This window comes from Arachis hypogaea, chromosome 20, assembly GCF_003086295.3.
Source record: "Arachis hypogaea cultivar Tifrunner chromosome 20, arahy.Tifrunner.gnm2.J5K5, whole genome shotgun sequence".
Classification (NCBI taxonomy): domain Eukaryota; kingdom Viridiplantae; phylum Streptophyta; class Magnoliopsida; order Fabales; family Fabaceae; genus Arachis; species Arachis hypogaea.
In genome coordinates this window covers 124,376,005-124,399,069 of record NC_092055.1, presented here as the reverse complement: position 1 = coordinate 124,399,069, position 23,065 = coordinate 124,376,005, and the positions used below count along the sequence as shown (strand labels likewise).

At 33.4% G+C, this 23,065-nt stretch overlaps 3 protein-coding genes across 9 annotated transcripts; 1 reads left to right on the top strand and 2 right to left on the bottom strand.

Moving 5' to 3' along the window:
• Nucleotides 1–2,691: 2,691 nt before the first annotated feature.
• Nucleotides 2,692–7,548, top strand: LOC112785108 (protein EMBRYONIC FLOWER 1). 2 transcript variants are annotated; one of them, XR_011879229.1, is made up of 6 exons: nucleotides 2,692–3,035; nucleotides 3,383–3,552; nucleotides 4,047–4,270; nucleotides 4,628–4,999; nucleotides 5,524–6,590; nucleotides 6,877–7,548. XR_011879229.1 is itself a non-coding variant. In XM_025828542.2 (5 exons), the coding sequence occupies exons 3-5, from the start codon at nucleotides 4,170–4,172 to the stop codon at nucleotides 5,567–5,569; spliced, it is 519 nt and encodes a 172-aa protein (XP_025684327.1). In that variant the 5' UTR covers nucleotides 2,692–3,035; nucleotides 3,383–3,552; nucleotides 4,047–4,169; the 3' UTR covers nucleotides 5,570–7,548. The 2 variants fall into 2 exon arrangements, 1 of the variants encoding a protein (XP_025684327.1); XM_025828542.2 differs by having other exon boundaries at nucleotides 5,524–7,548.
• A 1,176-nt stretch (nucleotides 7,549–8,724) lies between these two features.
• Nucleotides 8,725–12,400, bottom strand: LOC140183205 (uncharacterized). Its single transcript, XM_072231229.1, has 6 exons — nucleotides 11,893–12,400; nucleotides 11,196–11,437; nucleotides 10,533–10,625; nucleotides 10,235–10,336; nucleotides 9,782–10,132; nucleotides 8,725–8,978 (listed from the first exon to the last, which is right to left on the bottom strand). The coding sequence occupies exons 1-6, from the start codon at nucleotides 12,398–12,400 to the stop codon at nucleotides 8,898–8,900; spliced, it is 1,377 nt and encodes a 458-aa protein (XP_072087330.1). The 3' UTR covers nucleotides 8,725–8,897.
• LOC112785107 (uncharacterized) lies at nucleotides 12,204–16,278 on the bottom strand. 6 transcript variants are annotated; one of them, XM_072229334.1, is made up of 9 exons: nucleotides 15,928–16,278; nucleotides 15,743–15,786; nucleotides 15,130–15,235; nucleotides 14,030–15,010; nucleotides 13,625–13,936; nucleotides 13,434–13,539; nucleotides 12,791–13,350; nucleotides 12,580–12,637; nucleotides 12,204–12,402 (listed from the first exon to the last, which is right to left on the bottom strand). In XM_072229334.1, coding segments are annotated over exons 4-8 (1,644 nt in total). In that variant the 5' UTR covers nucleotides 14,695–15,010; nucleotides 15,130–15,235; nucleotides 15,743–15,786; nucleotides 15,928–16,278; the 3' UTR covers nucleotides 12,204–12,402; nucleotides 12,580–12,636. The 6 variants fall into 6 exon arrangements, with proteins under 6 accessions (XP_072085435.1, XP_072085436.1, XP_025684322.1 ...); XM_072229335.1 differs by having other exon boundaries at nucleotides 15,743–15,791; nucleotides 15,928–16,262; XM_025828537.2 differs by having other exon boundaries at nucleotides 12,580–13,350; nucleotides 14,030–15,034.
• Between the last annotated feature and the right edge of the window lie 6,787 nt (nucleotides 16,279–23,065).

The following is a 23,065-nucleotide window of genomic DNA, read 5'->3' as shown; positions in this document are numbered from 1 at the left end:
TCAAAACAAGTTCAGAAAATGAGGGATTCTGAAAGTCGAATTATGGCCTGCCGAAGTTCGATCAAGAATCAAGTTTCTTTACCTCTATTTTGACAACTTCTTAACTCAATTACCAATAACCGAAGCTTCAAAGCATTATCAAAACAAACCAAACCATATCTCAACACTCCTCTTTCACTCCATAATACACCACCTATATAATTTCTTAAGATTAAGCTCCAACAATTCATAATCAATACAATTTTATACTCAATCATCAATGTATCATTATTAATCATCAAAATCATCATTTCACCAAAGATTACCCACATTAATCAACACAAATTCATAACAAGTTCAACATTTTCATCATTTACTAACCATTAACATGCTAACATAACCCAACATATCCTATGGTCATCTAGCCTATATTTTCACAAGACATTACATATTATCCATAAGAAACCAAAACTATACCTTGGCCGATTCCTCCTTGATGCCAAAGCACCTCAAATATCTCTGTTCCTCAAGTGTCCAAAGCTCCGAATCCTCACTGAACGAAAATTCAACCTCCACAGTTTGTTTTCTAGTCACCGATATCACAAAATTTGTCTCCAAAATATATATCTCACTCTAATTCCACATAAATACCACAAAATCAAACTAGGGTTTATAAACATTAATGGTTCACAAGAGTTAGGGGTTCCTTACCTTATCGACAAATCCACAAGGCTAATTTGATCCTAAACACCAAAATCACATAATCTCTCAAAATCAAAATCTCAAATTTTTTAAATTAGGGGGAGAGTGGCTGAGTGAGAAATTGCTAGATTCTTACCAAATTATTCTGTGAATTTTGTAGAGAATTCTGAGACAAACGTGTGGCCACTGATGACTCATCAATTGGAGCTCCGGATTGAAAGATAAGTGAAATTGAAATTAGAGCAAGAGTTTGGGAATTTACTTACGTTCTTCCCCACTTCTCTTTAGCTTTTAGCGTGCTTCTTGATACGTGAGCATCTTTTTTGTATTTTTCTTAGCAATTTACATGTGAATTTGCTATATTATTATGAGATTTAGGTGTTTTAATCTACCATGAAAGCTACTTTGAGTTATTTCGCAAATTGATTTATTATAGGTAGCATTCGAGCGAGTTTAGCAGAGCTCAGGAGAGCAAAAAGATGAAGAAGCGCAACAAGAGGTGACGCCAAACGCCATGTCATGGAATAGGGGTGCACATGGGTCGGGTGAAGCCGGGTTTGATGTGACCCAGATCTGGCCCGAAATATACACCGGGTCTATTTATTAGACCCGAACCCGGCCCTAGACCCGATGAAACCAATATACTTTCGGGCCACAATTATACCGGGTGAAAACCGGGTAAAAACCGGGCCGTTAACATTACATTACGTTGATACCTTTTTGTAAGCTAGCATGTAAAAAAATTCAAATTTCCAAGACTCCAACTATTAGTTAACATGGTAAAATTCACTTAGAAAAATATAACAAGAACCAACCCTTCTTCAAAATTAAAGCATAACCACAATCAATACTAATATTGTCTAATAATACCAAATATTTAAATCAATACAAATAACACAATCTTATGTATTAGTCTAAAGTCTTATGTATTCTAAACATAAAACATTAATTTATAGTCTTATAATGACTAATAACACAAAATATTAAGGTTTACAATACTTAAATTCCACATAAGAATAGTCATGATCTATCACTAATAATACAAAATATTAATTGTGTATGATGACCGGGCCGACTTCGGGTGACCCGAGCTATGGCCCGGACCCGACCCGAAATAATGACCGGGTCTATTTTTGAGACCCATACCCGACCCTAGACCCGATGAAATCACACCAAATTAGTCCCTAAAGTATTCGGGACCGGACCGGGCCTTCGGGCCGGGCCGGGTCTGTGCACCCCTATCATGGAATAAGGGAGTAAGGGAGATGGTGATAGTGGTAAAGGTGGTGGTGGTGGTGGAGGGTGAGATTGGAGTTTACAAATGTAAAGGTATTTTTGTTCATAAAAAATGAAAAGGACGATTTTAATACCAAATGAAACGTTGGGGACGATTTTAAATCCAAAATAAGATTAAAGACGAATTTAATTTTGACCTTAAATCTTAGAGATCAAAACAATACTTATCCCTAATTTTTAACGATCAACTAACGTAAAAACAATTTTATTTGAGCCTTTTCATTTTAAATATAAGAAATACTTGAAAAAAATTAAATAGCTACTAAGAAAAAAATAGAGAAAATACTCTAAAACTATAAAAATTTATTATTTTAGTCATTATTTTTAGATATTAATTTAATTATTTTAGTCTAATAATCTAATAATATATTTTTAGTCATTTTAAATATTAATGGTTAATTAATCCTCAAACATTTTTCAAAAAATAATTGACGACATGAATAAAATTAAAATTTATTTTAAATGTATTAAATTAAATTAAATATAGTTTTTCTGAAAAAAATTATAACTTTGGATATAAAAGATATACTTACTTGCCAATGAATAATAGCTCAAATGTCATAATTTCCCCATACTCAATTAAGAGGTTGCGGATTCGAGTCTCATATCTTTAGTTTAAAGAAAAAAAAGATATATTTACTTTTTTCATAATACAATATTCTCATTTTATTTTTTTATATTTTTCCTCTTAATTTTTTAATATAGGGACAACAAGGATCCTTTGTCCCAAAGACTAAAAAGACAGTAAAAAAGAGAAAAATTCTCTCTCCAACTCTCACACTTTCAGACACGCACTCTTTCTCTCTCTCACATCCCGAAACAATCGAAAGCCCCATCTTTTATTTCTCACTCCTGCTCTCTCCTCACTTTCTCTCTATAGGGTTTTCGTGATTTTCGCACTCAAATTCTTCTCTCTGAGCTGCGAATCGCATCGCCCAGCTCAGCTCGGTGCCTTATCGGAGTATAGCTCTATCAAACGGCGTCGTTTTATGGCTTAGCCGTTGAAGAATCGATGACCAGCTTCGCTAGAGAGCGAGATCGAGTGCCGTTGCCTTCAGGTGAGTTCGCATGCGCCATTCTTCGTCGTGGTTCTATTACCCCCTTTCTTATCGCTTCATTTTCGGTTCATTATTCCGGGTCGATCTTGACCCGGTTTTTCAGTTACTGACAACCGCGTTTTTCGAATTCGGGTTTGAGATATTAACTTGACTGTACTGTTTATGCTGTGTCCACTTCGGCTCCCGACCGTTTCTTTTTTTAATTTTTTATTTTTCCATTTTCTGGTTTTACTTTATTGTTGTCGTTTCGCGCTTTTTCTAATTATCTTCTCTCCCACTGTTATGTGTACTTTAATTTCCTGATTACTGATTAATTTGAGCTAATTATGTTTAATGCGTGATTGCAGGTTGCGCTTCTGAGCCCTAATGTTCCCAATTCGCTGGTTGTTTGGGGTCAATTTTTCTTTCTTGTTGGCTCTTTGGCGTGTTTTCGGGGTGATTTTCTTGAACCACTTCCCAAACAAGCTGGTTATGGTGGTGAATCTTGCGATGGTTGAACTTCTTGTGAAAACCCTAGGTAATTTGCTTTTTGTCTTATGAACTTCGTGTTCGTGTGTTTTGTTTCTTGCGTTGTGCTTCTATCATTCAATTCTTGGTTATGAGCTTCTGTTTGTGTTGTTTTGTTGAGTTGAAAGCTAGGGTTTGTGTCTCTCCGGATATTGGAGGTTGTTATTTTATGTGATTATTCACTGTGTATGGCGCTTTTGTTGGTAGTGGCTTACTTTATGTTTGTTTTTGGCATTGTTTTAGTTGTCTTTCACTTAAGTTTGTAGGTAGATTTGCATGAACCCTAATTAATAGTTCATTAAAGAACATGGGTATGATGTTATCACATCATATATATTCTACTGTATATTGTATATATATATACAATATATATATGTTATTTCTGGTGTTTTCCTTAAATGTGTGGAAGTCCGTGACTCTTATGTGATAAATAATGGCTTCATTTAGTTCTTATATTCTTTTCACTATTTCAAAATTTGATTTGGATTTGCTTTGTGTGAATAGGGTACATTGGATTTGTTGCTCTTGCTTCTTGAAATTCTTGGTTTTTTAGTGTGCTTGCGTGAATGGCTGGTTGTCGGGGCACATTTCAAAGTATATCCTAGTAGTATTGCTGTTATCGAGTTAATGATGGGGTCTTTCGTCCAAGTTAACTCAATCTCCATAGATCTTGCCGATGCTATTGGGGATAAGGCATCAGCTGGAAAATGCCAACACTTCTCGATACGGTAAGCATTGATGCTTATACCATCTTATTTTCTCAGGAAGAAGGTTTCGGAACTTGAGGCTATTAGATGATATCATAATGTGATTTAATTTTATTCATAACATTTTAAAGTTGGAAGCAAATTAATTAATGGCTGGTTAATAAATGGCAACAAGGATAGGTTGAATTAAGCGGTTCATATCTAAGTATAGAAATTTGTGGTTAACATAACTATGTTTGAGACTGTTTAGTAATTAACTTTGATAACTCTCATCATTTTCTCTCAAAATTTAATGAACCTTTCTAGAAATCAGAAATAATTTTTTACTTCCCTTTCAGAACCCATAACACCATAATATCTGATTTGGTGATGCTGCAGTGGTTATGTATCTGAAATAAGAAAGAAAGACTGGAAAAAATGTTGGCCATTTCCAGTAAATGAGTCTGAGGAAAATCCATCGCTTCCACCACTTGATGTACCAACATACAGATGTTTTGGTTGTGAGAGCTGTCATCAAGAAAGTGTAACTAAGGACATGGATAAAGATGGCCAAACAGACTTTAATTGTTGCAGTAGCGGTTGCAAATCTGATACAAACTGTGGTAAAGCAGCTGTCAAGTCACTGATAAGCAGCTGTCAAATATACATCATCTTAAAAGGAAAGATAGTGAAATCAATGCTTTTGGAGGGCCTAGCATTCCTTCTAAACACACAAATTCTATCTCTGCAGGAAAAGGAGCTCATCTTGAAGTAAGTAGCTAGTTAAATCCCCACAGGATGCTTTTTGATTTCATATTCTGTCAAATGAGCATAACTGAAAATGAATTTTATGTTATGCTAATTTATTATCATTCTGTGAATAATCTCTGAGATGTTTTCTTGTAAATAACTAAATATTTCTGCTGCAGTTATTTTATAACTATTTATTTATTTTTGGAAATGAATTGTTAATAGCCAATAAAACTTTGAATGAGCTCATCAAAAGAGATTTAAGTATAAATGAACTGAGTATAAATATGATTCATGATTGGGCATAATGGTGTCATTTGATTCATGTAGGCGACTCCATCTAGGGGGATAAGACTTTCTTATTGTATTTGTTATTAATACCTAAATTTCTTTCTTTCTTTCTTTTCTATTATAGTATATATTCCTTTGGTTGTTTTAGACGTCACATTGTGTGCAACATGCATGAATGTCTAATAGTTGGAATCTTGAGACAATCAAGTATTAATAGCAAACATGTTTATGAGAAGATTATCAATTCTTTTCAGGAAATCGCAGGTGCAAGAATCAAAGAGAAACCTGTTGAAGGTGTAGAGAATCTAGGTAGTATGAAAAGATACGGTGAAAAGACAACAGAGTTATCCGAGGCTGGAACATCGATGATATACCGATGGAAATTGTGGAACTTATGGCAAAGAATCAATACGAGAGGTGTATTCCTGATGTTGAAAATAGAAGTTCGAAGTTGGAAAAATCAACTGTTAGAAAGAAAACAAATGACTTTCTTGCAGTGCCATGCATGAGATGGGGGTGAGGTTGTTAAAAGAGAGTCACAAGGATAAATCTCATGGAATACCTAAGAAACACAACATGGTAGAAAGAGAGAATTTGAAGCCTTGCAAAAGAAAGTCGGTTCACTATTTTTCAATTGATGGAAACAATTTGAGTATGAATAAACTGTGTCCACCCCAACTGCCCTTTGAATTTGAAGTTTCCCGATCCCAAAATAAGTCACTAAGTGGATTCCAGTTTTCACCTATGGGTCCTTCTCACCAGCTTGATAGTACTCGAGGTGGCAAGTTTAATTTGAGTCTTGAAGAGTGTGGATCCTCTAATTTCGAAGTATAGGAGGATGTAGTTTACATAAGATAATCTTACAGCAAGATGGTGAGGCTTCTCGTACTTTTTGGACATCTTTGACTCCAACCCATATATATCTTCCTAGGATATGATCACCCAAAAGGGTTGTTTCTCACGCTGCCACTAGTAAGATGGACATGACTTCACTCAGGTCTAATTTACTTCATAAGCAGAACATGAAGAGACATGTTGATCTTAACTATATAAATCTCAAGGTTGCTGGTCTAGATAAGTTGAATAGGAAGTCCTGGAACTTTCCGCAGAATAAATTGTGAATATTCATATCCTTGCAAACACAAGGGAATGGATCATCATCAAAATTTGAGGGGTTCTCTGGATTTCTATTCCAATGAAACAATACCTGCGATGCATTTACTTAGCCTCATGGATGTAGGAGTCACGTACACCATTAATGTCAGTGGTATAAATGGTGAAATGCTTAAAAGATCTCCTTGTCCTGTTGATTGCAATAAAGGTAAAAACTAAATTGGTCCCTGAAAAATTTTGGTGCTGACAAAATAGTACTTGCCTTTTGTTATTGACGAAATGGTCGTTGAAAGATTTTAAAATTTGACAAGCGTGCCTCCGAGCTTGCCAAAGTACATCTCTGGCGAGCACGATGCTGACGTGGCCACCATATTTTAATGATTTGGCAAACCCCCCAACCCTAATCCTTCCCCTCCCCAATGCACTCCCCCTCTCCCTCCCCAACGGATTCTCTTGCTATCGCACTCTCACGCTCTTGCTTTCTCGTCGAACAGTGTGAACACGAAGATCTTGATTCGGTCCTTAGGCTTCATCGGTGTTCCTTTGTTACTCTGTGCACGTTCTATCAACCCCGTGTTGTAGATCTTCGCATTCTGCATTCTGAGGAGTAGCAGTGTTGCCACCCTTGGAAGGCAAATATTGACTCTGTAACCATTATTTATAACCGTTATTTCCAAGCTTATGTTTCCAAACGCTAGAGCATCAATGGCGGATCTCGCAGGAAGGTAACAATGTCAGTCATTATGGGAACGAGGTTCATGGCGAAAGTGACGAAGGAAGGAGAGAAGGAAGAAGCAAGAACCGGCATGCTGTGTGTGACCTTAATCTTGCGGTCAAGTCTGTTGGCGTCAAGGTGGTCGTCATTGTTGTCTACTGTGGTGGTGAGGTACTCTCGCTGACGGCGATGGTGATGACGAAGGTGGCAGGCATGAAGGGGAGGAAGCGGGTGAAGAGTCAGGAGTGTGCAGCGGAGATGTCAGAGCTAGGCCCATAGTACTCAGAAAAGGCAACCCTCTGGTTATTGAGGAAAAATTATTTGTCAGAAAAACCACATAATTGTTTTCTTAGCTCTCCTACCTTTGTAGTTTTAGTGATTTTTAATTGTTGAATTTAATTATATATTATATATTTTTATAATTAAGATGTACGGTTAAAAATGACTTAAACACCGTTATACTGTTACACTTAAAAAATTTTGAGAAAAGGACAAATAGATCCCTGGCCTTTTGTCTCGCGGACATTTTCGTTCCTAACCATTGAAAAATACTTTTAAGTCTCTAACCTTCACAAAACATGGACGGATCAGTCCCTAACGAAGGTATTTGGACGGATCAGTCCCTGACGGAGGCATTTAGACGGAGGGACTGATCCGTCCAAGTTTTGTGAAGGTCAGGGACTTAAAAGTATTTTTTAATGGTCAGAAACGAAAATGTCTACGGAACAAAAAGTAAGGGACCTATTTGTCATTTTCTCAAAAATTTTTTAGTATCGCATTTCCTTTATAGTACATCGCGTCTACGGTCGTTATCAGCAGACTTTTCTTTTGAGAGGTTATTATTAATTTATTAGTTATGTGGTTGTTTCTTTCTTATATTAATTTATTCAGAGTGGGGAATAAAATAAAATAAATGAGTTTTCTGAATCATAAGTAAATGCGCGAGCGTTGATACATATATATGAAAAATTTTATGGCGACACACTACAAAAAAAAAAGGTTAAAATGGCGGTTTTTTATGGGAATTACGGCGGTTATAACCGCCATTATGACCGAAAACGGCGCTTCCAAGAAACGCTGGTATTCTGGGCGCCATTCTGGTTATTACGGCGGTTTTCAGAAAACCGCCGTAATAACCAGTGGATAATACGGCGGTTTTTTGACGGTAATAAGGGCGGTTTTAACCGCCATTTTAACCAGATAAAATGGCGGTTTTGTTTTTGTTTAAAACGGCGGTTACGAACCGCCATTTTTACCAAGATTTAATAGCATCCTTCTCGTTTAAAATGGCGTTTCTAACCGCCGTTTTTACCTGGATTTAATGGCATCCTTCTCGTTTAAAATGGCGTTTCTAACCGCCGTTTTTACCTGGGTTTAATGGCATCATTCTCGTTTAAAATGACATTTCTAACCGCCGTTTTTACCTGGGTTTAATGGCATCCTTCTCGTTAAAAATGACATTTTTAAACCGCCATTTTTACTTGTATTTGATGGCATCCTTTTCGTTTAAATTGGCATTTCTAAATGTCGTTTTTACCATGGTTTAATGGCATCCTTTTTGTTTAAAATAGCATTTAAAATGAGATTGAAACTACGTATTTAAAGTGACATTTTTAGAATCTCATAATAACCAAAAAGCATAACCTTAAATCAAACATCATAACAAGATTTTTAATTCATACATAGTCTCCGAAAATAAAAAATCATAATCCAAAAACAAAGTATTAAAGATAACATTTTTCAATAATGTCTTAACATATATCTATAATACTTAATACATAAAATCTTTATCATACAAGATCATGCTTCTTTGTTGCTCGCTCCAGAAGACCTACTTCCTAACTCTCTTGGTGATGGAATCTCACTCTTTTGATCCAATCCCTACAACAAAAATATAATTATGAGCACAATAAAAAAAGATATAAAACTAAATCTAAAACTATTAATATGAAATTATTCAATCAAAAAAGAAAACTCACATACACTAACACAGTTTTTTATTTCTTTCCACCCAACAATAATCTTAACAAATATGGGGCTAACTGAAAGAATATTACACATGGAATAAGGTATTAAGAAGCAATATAGCAGTATTAGTCTTTTGTTGGTAGGCTTTTAATTAAGAAGCAATATAGCAGTTTAATTAAAAAGTTAATTTGATATTGACATGTAAGACATTATATTATATCAAGCAATAAGGTGCATGGGATCAAGATATAAATTGCTAAATCCGGTGAGGTCCAAATTAAAGAGGACCTACTTGCTAAATTTAGTTGTCGTCCAAAGGAGAAAGACTGCACAAGATACTGACTTTTCATGCCATCATTCAACGTTGAAGATGGAAAAAAGAGAAGAAGCTAATGGTAGCAATTTTAGACTTTTATGAGAGAACAAGGAATAACAGGAGTTAACATTATATTTTTCTTCTCAAAAGTAAAAAATGATTTGTTGACTTCTTTATTCCTAGGCTCATGGCATCTAAAAAAACTAACAGAAATATTTAAGCCTCAACAAAATTTATTAAGAGAATAATACTGCCCATCTTTCCACTTTGTTGGTAGGCTTTTAATTAACAAAGTTAAAGCTAGCTTTCAAAGTCAAATTTTAAAATTGACCCAGATTCCCTTGAGAGTCCAAATATTACACATGGAATAAGGTATTAAGAACATAAATTGTATTTGTACCTGTGAAATTTGTTGAGTAGGAAACATTCCAGCCAATTCCACTGGAATTTTACCTCCTTCCTTAGAAGCAATATAAGATACTAGCGCTTGCAATTGCGCTTTAACGGTATCCAACTCTTCTTGCACATTTGGACCACAAGTAGATGATGTGCCAGCATCATTTGAAGAACCTAAATTCATCTGACTAATTCTTGTAGTGTTGTTCTTGAAAGCAATTGTTGGAACAGCTCCCATGCCTAAACCTCGAACACGACCAGGGTGCTCTTTCCCAAGAACTACTCCAAGAGCATCAAGAGGAGAATTAACGGTTGATTCCACCGCTTGTTGACTGCTATATGCTTCAATCTTCTCCTACATATATAAAAAGAAAGAGAAAGAATCAAACATAATATTATCTTATAAAAAAGAAAGAAAAAGAAATACAAAAAGTTACTTATTGCACTTTAGTCTTACCGCTATTTCTTTAGCCTTTTCATTAACATAACTTCCATCTATTTTCTTGTGAGTGATGTCCCACATTTGAACCCTACTAACTTCTTTTCCCGTCTCTTCCGTCTAAAATTCAAGAAAAGTAGAAAGACTCAATCAAGAAATATATCATTCAATAAAAAGTATACATAAAATTAAGTAACTAACAGCAACAATTCTCAGCCAAACTAAACATAAAATTAAGAAATAATGGCAGCAAACTAAACATAAGCTGAAGATAGCAGTTCTCATCCAATTCAAACAAAACCATATAAATGATTACCAATTCAGCCTTTCTTCTTGCAATTGATTTAGCACCTGAAGTATGAGGAATTATTTGTTTTTGCCGAATTTCTTGATTCCTCTTACAAAGATTCTGCAAAATAAATTTGGACACAATTAAATAGAGTCAAACATGCATTCAACATATAACATGCATTCAACATATCACTGGTTCATTACCAACTCTATATAAAATAAAAGACGAGCAGGCAGCAAACTATAACTAAAGGCTTTTTATTACCAACTCTATATAAAGGCCTTTCACAACATTCCATATGAATTTAATATCCTATTTACAGCAGCAAACTATATAAGGCTTTTTAGTGGGACAACATTTAACTAGGAAAGTAAGTACTTACCTAAGTTTCAGGCTTCAAACGATATTCTATGAATAAAGCCCATTGATCAAGAGCAATATCTTCTGGTGTATTATTTATGATCTCGGTTTTACTCAACCTCGGATCATAAAACTCATTCCAAAGCTTTATCCTATGTTCCCTCCATTTTTTGCCAAGCGATTGGAGCAGAAATCGTTTGGCCAAGCTATCACACACTTTGAAGCAAAATTGAGCCTTTAATATGGAACAAAGAATATATATTAACTAAAAAATATAACTAAATAATGACAAAGAAATAATCTTTAGAGTTTAAGTAATCTTTTTACTTGGAAAAAAATATTCCATTGATTTTCAAAAAAGCTCTCTGGAATGTCTGACCACTTATCAAAACTGATTGGAAATGCTACACAATCAGTGGCCAATTGCCCACAAACTCCTGCAAGGAGTCCGGCTGCTTCTCCTATTGCTGCATGCTGTCTATCAAAATTGACAACTATGCGCAAATTTTCTGGCAAATTATGCACATCTTTCACTAATAAATGAAGGCGTGTAGTATCTTCATATTCATCTAAAATAGATAAATAAATATAAATAAATGAGTAATTGAGCGACTAAAGAATAAAACATATGATGATAGATATATATTATAAAAGATTGATTCTTGTGGAGGGTATAATGTAACAGCTACATATATAATACTATATATTATACATCAGAATTCAAAATCAAGGTGAAAATAGGCTAATATTAGTAATATCCACTGCAAGATAAATATCATTATTAAAACAAGAAAATACTATAATATAAACAAGTTGGATCAAATGTATTTGCCATCCGTATAAGCCTCAGCCACCAATATACAAATTGAAACCCAATAGGCCAATATCCAATATTTTCTTCGGTTGTGTTGGGGGCTTCTTATTATATTAGGTTGGGCCTTTAAAAAAAGAGAAAATAAGACAAGACCATATAACCCAATTAGGAGCTGTCTAATTCATTTAAAAAAGAGAAAATATTACATACCTATGGCATCAACAGTCCAATAATGCTTAGATTCACGCCCACGTTTACGTTTAGGTTCGGATGGATGCTCAGATATAGTTGGAGCAACTGATGATGGCTCAGAAGAATTTGAAGCTGCCGACTTGTCTCGGGAGGAACTTGCAACTGTTGTCGACTTATCTCGGGAGGAATTTGTAGCTGTCAACTTGTCTCGAGAGGAATTTGAAGCTGCCAACTTGTCCCGGGAGGAATTTGAAGTTGCTGACTTGTCCCGGGAGGAATTTGCAGCTGCTGCCGACTTGTCTCGAGAGAAATTTGCAGCTGTTGCCAACTTGTTTCGGGAGAAATTTGCAGCTGCTGCGGACTTGACTTGTGATGCATTTGAAGCTGCCGACTTATCTCGGGATGAATTTGCAGCTGCTATTGACTTGTCTTGTGAAGAATTTGCAGCTGCTATTGACTTGTCTTGTAAAGAATGTGCAGCTGCTGCTGCTTTAAGCAGATTCTTGTACCTCTTTTGCTTTGCCATATCTGCATAATAGATTAAATAAATAATTAATAAATATTTATGTAAAATTTACAAACAAAAGTTAAATTGAAAAAGAAGAAATGTAGACAAAAATTATTAATAAACCACTTTGAAGACCTGGTTTGAAGACCTGGTTTGAAAAATAAATAATTAATAAACCACTTATTAATAAAACTCACCTACTTTACCATCTTTGGCTTAGCTCAATTTGAAGACCTGGTTTCATACACGGTGATTCTGAAAGAAACTGAATTAATTTAATATAATAACTATTCTGACATGTGTTCGTCTTCTCCAATGTCATTATCTAGTAGTTCATCATCTACCTCATCTCTTAACAATGATAGATTATCACCATTTTCAAATAAAGAATCTAAGTTTTGCTCTAACCATGGCTCATTCTCGCATGCTTCATCATCTTCATTTCCCCCCATATCATATGAATCTCTTGGCTTCAAATGCATGACAACACTCCAATCTTTATTCACTTCATTATTGACAAAATACACCATTCGAGCTTGTGAGGCTTCAATATACGGATCATCCTCCTCTTGGTCACCACTGTGTATTACTTGTGAAAAATTAACAGAAGTAAAACCCCAATTATCCTTTCTACAGCCCCGTTCTCTAGTGGTGTCAGCCCATTTACATTTGAATAAAGTAACCCGAAATTGGCCATTGTAGTTTAGTTCTATAATATCTTCTAGTTTGCCATAATATGACAAATCAGCATTCCTAACATCAGCATCACTAGCGCTAGCAACACAAGGAGTTGAAGACATTAAAAAAACTCCACTATTCTGGGTCTTTAACCCATTGTCTCGATTGGTAGTTCGAAAGGAGAACCCATTAATACTAAATGTAGAAAACCTCTTGGCATATCGTGATGGACCCCTTGCTAAGTATCTCAAATCCTCATGCACAGTATTCATAATATCTGGGTTCATAAACTATTATGATAGAACAATATATTAGTTATTATATCCACAAATACTAGCTCAATATTAGCAAAAAATATCACTTCTCTATTTACCTGCGCAGGAAACCAAGTAACAAAATCTTTATTGACTCTTTTTTCTATCTCTACATTTGAAGGCCTTCTACCCTTAGATCGTCTTCGTACAAAATCTTTGAAGTCACTGTCAGATATGAAAGTTTAACTCTTAACTAAATGACTATTTTCAAGTAAATAAAAAATATGTATGAAAATCCTTAAGCACTTACTCAATGAACGGTTTGACATATGGACAATTTAAAACCACATATCGATGTGCTTGTTTTTTTTCCATAGGTGACAACTCAAATACTGTGAAAGCTCCCTTTGAGTTTCCTATTTGTGGAAAAAGGGAATCCACATGTGTACTATAATTATCATCCGGACGATCATCAACACGTGGTGGCCTATTAAATCTTGTCTCAATCCCTTCTAAGTATCGAGAGCAAAATGTAAGAGCTTCTTCAGCCACGTATCCCTCAGCTATAGAACCTTCTGATTTAGCTTTGTTTCGTACATAGGACTTCAAATGACCTAAATACCTAGTTTGTATAATTAAGTGACAGGTTAAATACCTAAGCAAGATATAACTAAATGATAGGTTAAATGAATAATGATTGAAAAGAGATATTTACCTCTCAATAGGATACATCCACCTATAGTGTACTGGTCCTCCGAGTTTTGCTTCATCAACTAGATGACAGGTTAAATGAACCATGATTGTAAAGAAGGAAGGAGGGAACAACATTTCTAAATGACAAAGGGTAAGGATTATTCGAGGTTGGAGCTTCTCAAGTTCTGTAAGACTTAAGCTTTTAGAGCACAACTGTTGAAAGAATGAAGACAACTCTATTAGCACTGCAGTAACTTTATCTGGCAGCACATTACGTATGGCAATGGGTAATAGTTGCTGCATAAGAACGTGGCAATCATGGCTCTTCAATCCAGAGAGCTTTCTTTGCTTCAGGTCAACACACCGTGAAATATTACTCAAGAGACCATCTGGTACTCTAATATTCTTTATAGTACGCAAGAATATATCTTTCATGGAATTTGACATTGTGAACAAAGATGGATGATATCTCCCATTTTCATCTGGCCATAAATCTTTTCTTATACCCATTTCTTTAAGATCCTTACGAGCTTTGAGATTATCCTTTGACCTTCCAGTCTCATTGAGCAAAGTGTATAACACATTGTCGCAAACATTCTTTTCAATATGCATAACATCTAGATTGTGGCGCAATAAGTTAGACTCCCAATAAGGAAGATCAAAAAATATGCTTTTCTTCCTCCACATCCCCGATTCATCTTCTTCTTCAACAACTTTTCATCGAGTCCTCTTACCTTTACTTGCCTGTAGTTCCTTCCCGAATGAAACATTGATGCCTTCAAGTTGTTCCAATATTTCTGACCCTGTTAGTGCTGCTGGAGAATCCCTCAACTCAACTTTTCCGTTAAATTTTGCACGACTTAGCCTAAACTTATTGTATAGGCAATGCTATTTATTTTAATTTTTCTCATTTCTTTTATATGGATACCAAATAGCAAGACTACAACACCAGTAGGCCCCCTTTAAATCACAAGAACACAAATCCAATTAAGGCAGCTAGGCCCTGATCAATAACAAATCCAGTCAGCTAGAACAAGGGAGAACAGAACCAATAACTGCATTAGTACTAAATCATAGTACCAGCAATATGTACTATATCTGTAATTAAAATAATAACCATACCTTGTGGATTTAGGAGGAACTTTCGATATTGAGAGTTTATCAATGTCGCTTACTACCAATTCTTTTCAGGAGTACCACCACAGTCACTGCAACAAAAATCTTTATGCTGCAAATATAAGAAAAAATAAACAAGATTGAGAATAAGCATGGCACAGTAGAATAATTTGAATAACAAAGTTAATTTAAAAATAAAAGTAGCTGCTTCTACTAATTTTCATGATGTGCAAAAAAAGATACACTCCTTTTGCATATTGATAATTCATTTTCGGTGCAATTGCAACAAGAAGAAGTATCTATTGGAAGTTGGAAACAACATCCAATATGTGCAAGATTAACATAGTAAAATAAAATTAATCAGGAATATAATTATAAAGCTATAGATGCAGGATAATGTAACAGTTTTCAAATCATACCTCTGATTAACCACCAGTGTAAACACTAGAATGCTGATGTTACATTGTCATAAGGGTAAACCAAATTTATAATGGTTCAACAACATAGAGACCAGTAATTATTATTATCAACTCAAGTTAATTAGTTCTATAAAGATTTAAGCTATAATTTAAGCTATAATTTACAAAACAAAGCTGGAAAAAGAAGAAATAGCACTCACATCTATGAAGCTATTCCCCTGCGCTAGGTTTCCATCATCAGACACTGTCCTTATCGAAATTCACATCACATTTTAACAGTTACAACAAATTTTTGAGTGAGAAGTGAATCCAAAAAGAAAGAGATATATATATATATATATATATATATATAGAGAGAGAGAGAGAGAGAGAGAGAAAGAAGTACCATCAATGGAAGGAAAGGGAGAACGAAAGAGAGGCACTAAGGATTTTGGCAGAGAAGGACAGCAAAAAGCTAGAGGAGACCTCACCGGAGGAGATCATCGGAGGAGGAGGAGATCCCGCCGGAGGAGATCGTCAAGGAACGCATAGGATCGGAGATCGCCACACAATGGAAGCAGTAGTGTATGCAGGCATCTTCAGCAATGACCCAGTGTTTCTGAAATTAGGGTTGGAATTGGACTTTTATATATATGGGAGATACGGCGGGTTAGAACCGCTGTAATGACCCAAAATGCCACCAAGAACAAATCACTTAACGGCAGCAACAAAAAACACCACAATATCCAAATATTATGGCAGGTTTTTAAAACCGCCATATTATAAATGTCATTTTAAACTTTTTTTTTGTAGTGACATTAGTTTTAGTGACTAATATAAATTTAACTTATAAATAAAATATTAATATATTTGACTTATAAATAAAATATTAATATATGACAAAAAAATTAAATTTAAAATTAAAATAATTTTTTCTTTCTTATAATTTTTATGATCAAAATAATTTTTTAATTATATTTATAATTATTATTTTATTATTATTTTTTAAAAAAATAATTTTATTTTTTTTATAATTATTTTTACTAAAATAAAATTTTTTATAATTATTTTTATTTTTTAATTATTTTTTATTATTATTATTTTTAATAATTTTTTAAAAATAACACCAAAATTATTTTTATTATTATTTTTACCAAAATAATTTTTTATAATTATTTTTTCTTTTTGTAATTTTAGAAAACTAATACCAAAATGATATTATCTCTCTCTTGTAATTTGTATGATTATTTTTAAACTAACACCAAGAGAGAATATTATTTTGGTGTTAGTTTCTCAAAATTACAAAAAAAAAATAATTATAAAAAAATTTATTTTAGTAAAATAATAATAAAAGTAATTATAAAAAATTATTTTTTAAAAATAAAAGTAATTAAAAAAATAATTTTGGTATTAGTTTTAGAAATTATTAAAAATAATAATAATAATAAATAATTAAAAAATAAAATAATTATAAAAAAATTATTTTAGTAAAAATAATTATAAAAAATTATTTTTTAAAAATAAAAATAATAATAAAATAATAATTATAAATATAATTAAAAAATTATTTTAATAAAAATAATCATAAAAAATTATAAAAAAGAGAATCATTTTGGTCTTAGATTTAATTTTCATAACATGACATGTGTTAATATTTTTTTTATAGGTCAAATTTACAACACTTTAATCACCAAAACTAATGTTATTATAAAACTCTCCATATATATATATATATATATATATATATATATATATATATATATATAAAATAATTTTTGTATAGCCATCTATCACTTTTGCTTGTTATCTAAAAATAAATCCACACATATTTTGATACAAACAATAAAATATATAATTGTTCTAATGTTCTATATTGTGGAGGCTAGAGAAATAAAAGAGTCCAAAACAAAATCGATGATGAAGAAAGTTCCTTCTACGGTTCTACTGTTAAAATTAAGTTGATCATCCACTATTCATGAAATAATCCTTAATTTCTCGAATTAATAGTTAAATTTGTTTTTAAAATATTTTTTATTTTTTAAATTAGTCATGAAAAGATTAAATTAGTCATATTAGTCTTTGAAAGATAAAATATAGATTAAATTGATCTTTCGATTAATTAGATGATGACATATTATATTAAGTGTCACATGGTATGATGATATAGTAGGTTAATGTCACATGTCACAAAATGATTATGGTTGACGTATCAGGTTAGTAACACATGGTATGCCACATTATATATAACATGTCGTAAATTTATTTAGAGTCAAATTGAATTATTAGTCTCCAAAAGTATATACGTAATTATTTTTATCTTTAAAATATTAAAAATTGATCAAATTAATTTTTATATAAATCTCACTTATTTTTTTCATAATATTAAATTTTTAATAATTTTTAATATTATTAATTTTAATATTAGTTTTTAGACCTTAAAAAATAAAATTTTTTTTACATAAAATAATAAAAATAATTAAATTATTACAAAATTATTTTGTCATTTGTATTTTCAAATTTTAGTTTTTACATTTTTTATTTAAATAATTTTATCAAATTATTATTAATTATATACTTAAAATTTTAATTTTTTGAATCTCACTAAATAAATATAGTAGTTATTTTAAAATTTAAATCTTTTATATTTTAAATTTTTTAATTTTTGTTATTGTTTAATTTATGTGGTAGAACTCAATAATTAAAAAACAAAAATGCTATTTGGACACCAAAATCAGCCACCAATATATTTGTGTATAAATACATACATAGTTTTATTTATTTTCTATGTGTATTTGTATTCCAACATGTATTTTATATTGGTGGCTAACTTTGATGTCTGATTTTAGTGTCGTTGAAAAATCAATTTGTGAGATCACTCGTTGAATCTTAGTATCTTAATGCAATTTTTTAAATATTATTACTAATTAGTTACTGCCATTTTTCTATGTCTTTTCAATTGTTAGTTTTTTCCTATCTTTTTAAAAAAAAGTTAACTTGTTAAAAAGAATTTTGAACTAAAACAAATATAGAAAGATGAAAATAGACAACTAGTGATACATTGGACTAAATTTTGGGTAAGATATAAAAGATTACAACTTTAAAATAATTATTATATTTTTTTAGATCAAAATTTTTAGTATATAATTAATAATAGTTTGACAAAATTATTTATATAAAAAAATTCATTACAAAATAGCTAGAATTTAAAAATGTAAAATCTAAAAGAGGAGTGCTAGGGGTCAGCAGAATTTGTGATATGTAGCCATCAATTAGCCATCATATGTGTTTTTAATGGTGGGAGATGATATCCAATGGTATAGGATTACTCATTTTTCTTTTGATGGTTAACTGCTGGCCAACTTTTAATAAAACTGCTGGTCCCTAGACTTTCTCAATCTAAAATAAGAAAATAACTTTATAATAATTTAATTATTTTTATTATTTTATCTAAAAAAAATTTGTTTTTTAAGGTGAAAAATGAGACTAAAATTAGTAAAATTAAGAAATATTAAAATTTTATATTATAAAAAAATAAGAGAAATATATATATATATATATATGGGGACTAATTTGATCAATTTTTAAAATCTTAGGAATTAAAATGACTTATGTATGTAAATTTAGGGACTATTTGACTCTAAATAAATTTATGACAAGTCAGATAATAACACGTGGCATATGTGGCATACCACGTATCACTAAATCTGACACGTCAACCAATCATCTTGTGATATGTGGTATTAACCTACGATGTCATCATGCCATGTGGCACTTAACATGACACATTATCATCACTACAAGAAAAACGCTGAGTACTGTTGGATTTACCGTTGGATGTATAAAATAATTCTGCCACTAAATAGATTACCGTTGTCCTTGTGTTGCCGGTATAAACGTCGCCGAAAATTGCTTACTGTTGGATTTATTTTGTCCGACGCTAATTACTGGCGGATATTCCGTAGGTCTTTTCAATAGATTTGGCGAAATTGTATCGATGGTTACTATCGGATAAATTCGACGGTATTTTTGGCGTCGTTTCATGTATTTAGGCGCCATTTTACCATGGAATTTTATCCGATGGTAATGTTAAATTTATAAATCCTAAATTTTTTTGGCACAATTAAACCACAATTAGAAGCTTCTTGTTAACACAATTGTTAGCAGAAATTTAACGTCGTCAGAAATCAAGAAATAATTTTATTTAAAAATAAATAATCTGAATGAAATAAAATATCACAAATATAGAATACAATGAAGTAAAGATAAACAAAAATGCGTAAAATCCTAAATCCTACAGATCCGGGTAGTCTTCATTGTCGTCATTGGTGGCGGCGGCGTCGTGGTCCCCCTGCTGAGGCGGTGGAGGAGGTGCTACCGTCGATTCTCCACCAGCAGCGTTGCCGTTGGAATCGGCTGCAGCACTGCTGGAACTAGTAGCACTGTTGCCTCCAGCGCGCATCTGCTGGCTGTACTCCTCCATCTTCTGTCACAACCGATCAAGATACTCTAGCTTCTCCATCATGTCGTAGCTGATGGCATCGCATGTAAGAATCTCTTGATACCTCTGCTTAGACTGTTCCTCCTACTAGGGAAGCTCTTGTGTTAGCTTCTGCACCTCCTCCCTCAGGTCGACAACTTTCTGGGAATCAGCAAAGTTAGTGGTAGAGGCAGACGCAGAAGAAGCCGCCAACGCAGAGTAGCGGAGGCCACTGACAAAGAACGACCCCAACCCAAAGCAGCAATTCTTGTGGGGGTTCAGAGGCGGTCTCATGCCAAATCTTTCATAATGGGGCGCAGACCGCTCATTAGCAAATCTCTCATTGTTTGCCTTCAAAGTATGGGTATACTTGAAGGTCTCCGTTAGTGTCGCCTCATAATCTAACGACTTGGATTACAAATTAATATATCAACCAACCAACAAAATAAACGAATAAATTAAACAATGATAGATAAATATAAGCATGAACCAAGATCTTAATTGTAATTTCGAAAACATAATTCAAGTAACTTCTAAAACATTAAACAATACCAAAATTCTTACCAGTCTGGTCTTTGTCTTCATGAAGGTCGTCAATCCACCCGTATACCTGGACGACTTGGGCGAAGCCTTATTAGAAAAGTTCGTCAGATGGCGACGCTTAAACCCCTCATTATCACTAAAATAAGCCTCTAAGTCACACTTGATGTTTGGCCGGATCCACCTCATCAGGTGGTCTTTTTCCTGACGAACGTCGCTCATCATCTGCTGAAACCACTTGGCGGCGCGGTGGTTATAGGTCTTCCTGATCTTGACATTGTGTTCTGTATCTCATATAAATTTCAACTACACAAAGTGATTCACAAAGATTAGTTAGTCGGAATGAAGTACAATTCCTATACAGTTAAGTAATTCAAACGAAATTGGGTTCTTACCACCCACTTCTGAAACCACAACTCTCTCACATCAGCCGAATCTGCGTGTAGGTCGGCCACAGATGGTCGTACATGGACTTAATGACCTCTGTAATCTCCAGTGTGTACGTATTGGGATTTGGTGCAAACCTGTTAGAGAAAAAACCTCACATTAACAAACACATAAGATAAACAAATTTAAGATAAACAAACTTGACATAAAAAAACTTAAGCTAAACAAACTTAATATTAAAAATTTGAACTCACGACTGCATGCCATTGGGTCAAATCCTCAGTTGAATAACAGACGGTGGTGGAGGGGCATCCTGCTCGGGAGCATTGGAGGAATCACCCCCTGCGGGCTCTGTCATCACTGCATCTGCAAGGGACGTAGTAGTAAGAGGTACCCAGTTTGGGTTTGGGACCATGATGAATTGCTGGTTTAATGGACCTGTCTGTTACATCACAGGGGGTAGCCGGGGTAGAGGGCGATGATTGGGCAGCCCTGGAGAATTCGGTAGAAGCCCGCCCTCTACCACGACCACGTGACCCCACTCGACCTACCTCTACTTTCTTTCGTCAGGTTTGTACAACGAATATATTAATACATAAAAATCTTACAGTGCAAAGAAGAAAAAGAAAACAAGAATAAGTAAGCAGAAAAGGAAAGAAAAAGATAGTAACATAAAATTGGATAATGAATGCAGAGCAAAAATTAATATAAATAAGTATTAAAAGCTAGATTATAATATGATACGTGTTAATAATAGGACACATATTTTTCTCTTTTAATCAAATCTATTTTGAACCAGATTTTTATTCCTGATTTCTTGTACATCAGGCATACAAATAAAATAATTGTTTAAATCCAAAAACCAAGCAACAAAATATAAGAAACAAGCAAACTAAATAAGTAAAAAAAAAATAATCATACAAATAGAAAAAGGAGCACCCAAAAAAATGTTATAAATTTTTGAATATTATATGCATAAGAACATATAATAACAGAATACCCAACCCATGATGAGATTATTGAAGCTATATTCTTTATTATTTTTTTTCTTTCATCGGCAATTGAAATCATAAAATTTAAAATGTACCACCACAATTATATAAGAATATACAATAACAAACATCCAATTCCTAACCACCTAAAATCAACTAAAATAAAAATTAATCTAACTAAGCTAATTACGAAAAATCAATTAACTAAATGAAATTAAGATTAACTAAACATAAATTAAAGACAAACTAATTTAATAAAAACCCCTAATCACTTAAAATAAACTAAAACAGAAAATAATCTAACTAAACTAATTACTAAAAATTAACTAATAAACTAAATAAAATTAAGATTAACTAACCAGAAACTAAACAAATTGAAAAACAGATTCAATGAACTTGGAATGCAAAGCAATTAGAAGAGAGAGAAGACAGAAGTGGGCGGCTCGAAAAGCGGTGGCAGTGGCCTTTTCAGCGGCGTCAGGGCAGCAGTGGCAGGAACAGAGTAGAGAGAAGGGTACGTTTTGAGCAGCGACGGTGGCAATCTTTCCAATTACGGCAGGTCAGGGAAGCAGCAGTTGGAGCAGCGGCAACAGGGGCTAGAGAGAGACTGAGAGGTGAGAAAGAGAGAGAAAGAAGGGAAGGTGAGAGATTAGAGAGAGAAAACGAATTCAAAATGAAGGGGAATAGGGTTTGTGGTTCAAATTTAGGGTATGATTACCGTCGGATTTACCGGCGGATTCATCCGACAGTAACGTTGTGTGGGTAACCAAAACGCAGTGTTTCATTAATCGTGCCTACTGCCGGAATAATCCAACAGTAACTTCGACGTTACGATTGGCACCTATTTGCCTAGTGTTTCCGCCAAATATTTACGAGAAACTTTACCGTCGGAAAAGGTTATCCGTCGATAATTATTTGGTATGTCGAATCTCACAACAAAACCGTTACTGAATCCGACGATAAATTTCGTTGCTACGCTGCGACACTAAATTCGACAGTACTCAATTTCTTGTAGTGCATGTAACTAATGGAAGGACCAATTTTACTTACATTTTATCTTTTAGAAACTAATATGACTAATTTCATCTTTCAAAGACCAATTTAAAAAAAAAAGATATCTCAAAGACAAATTTAACTATTTACCCCTA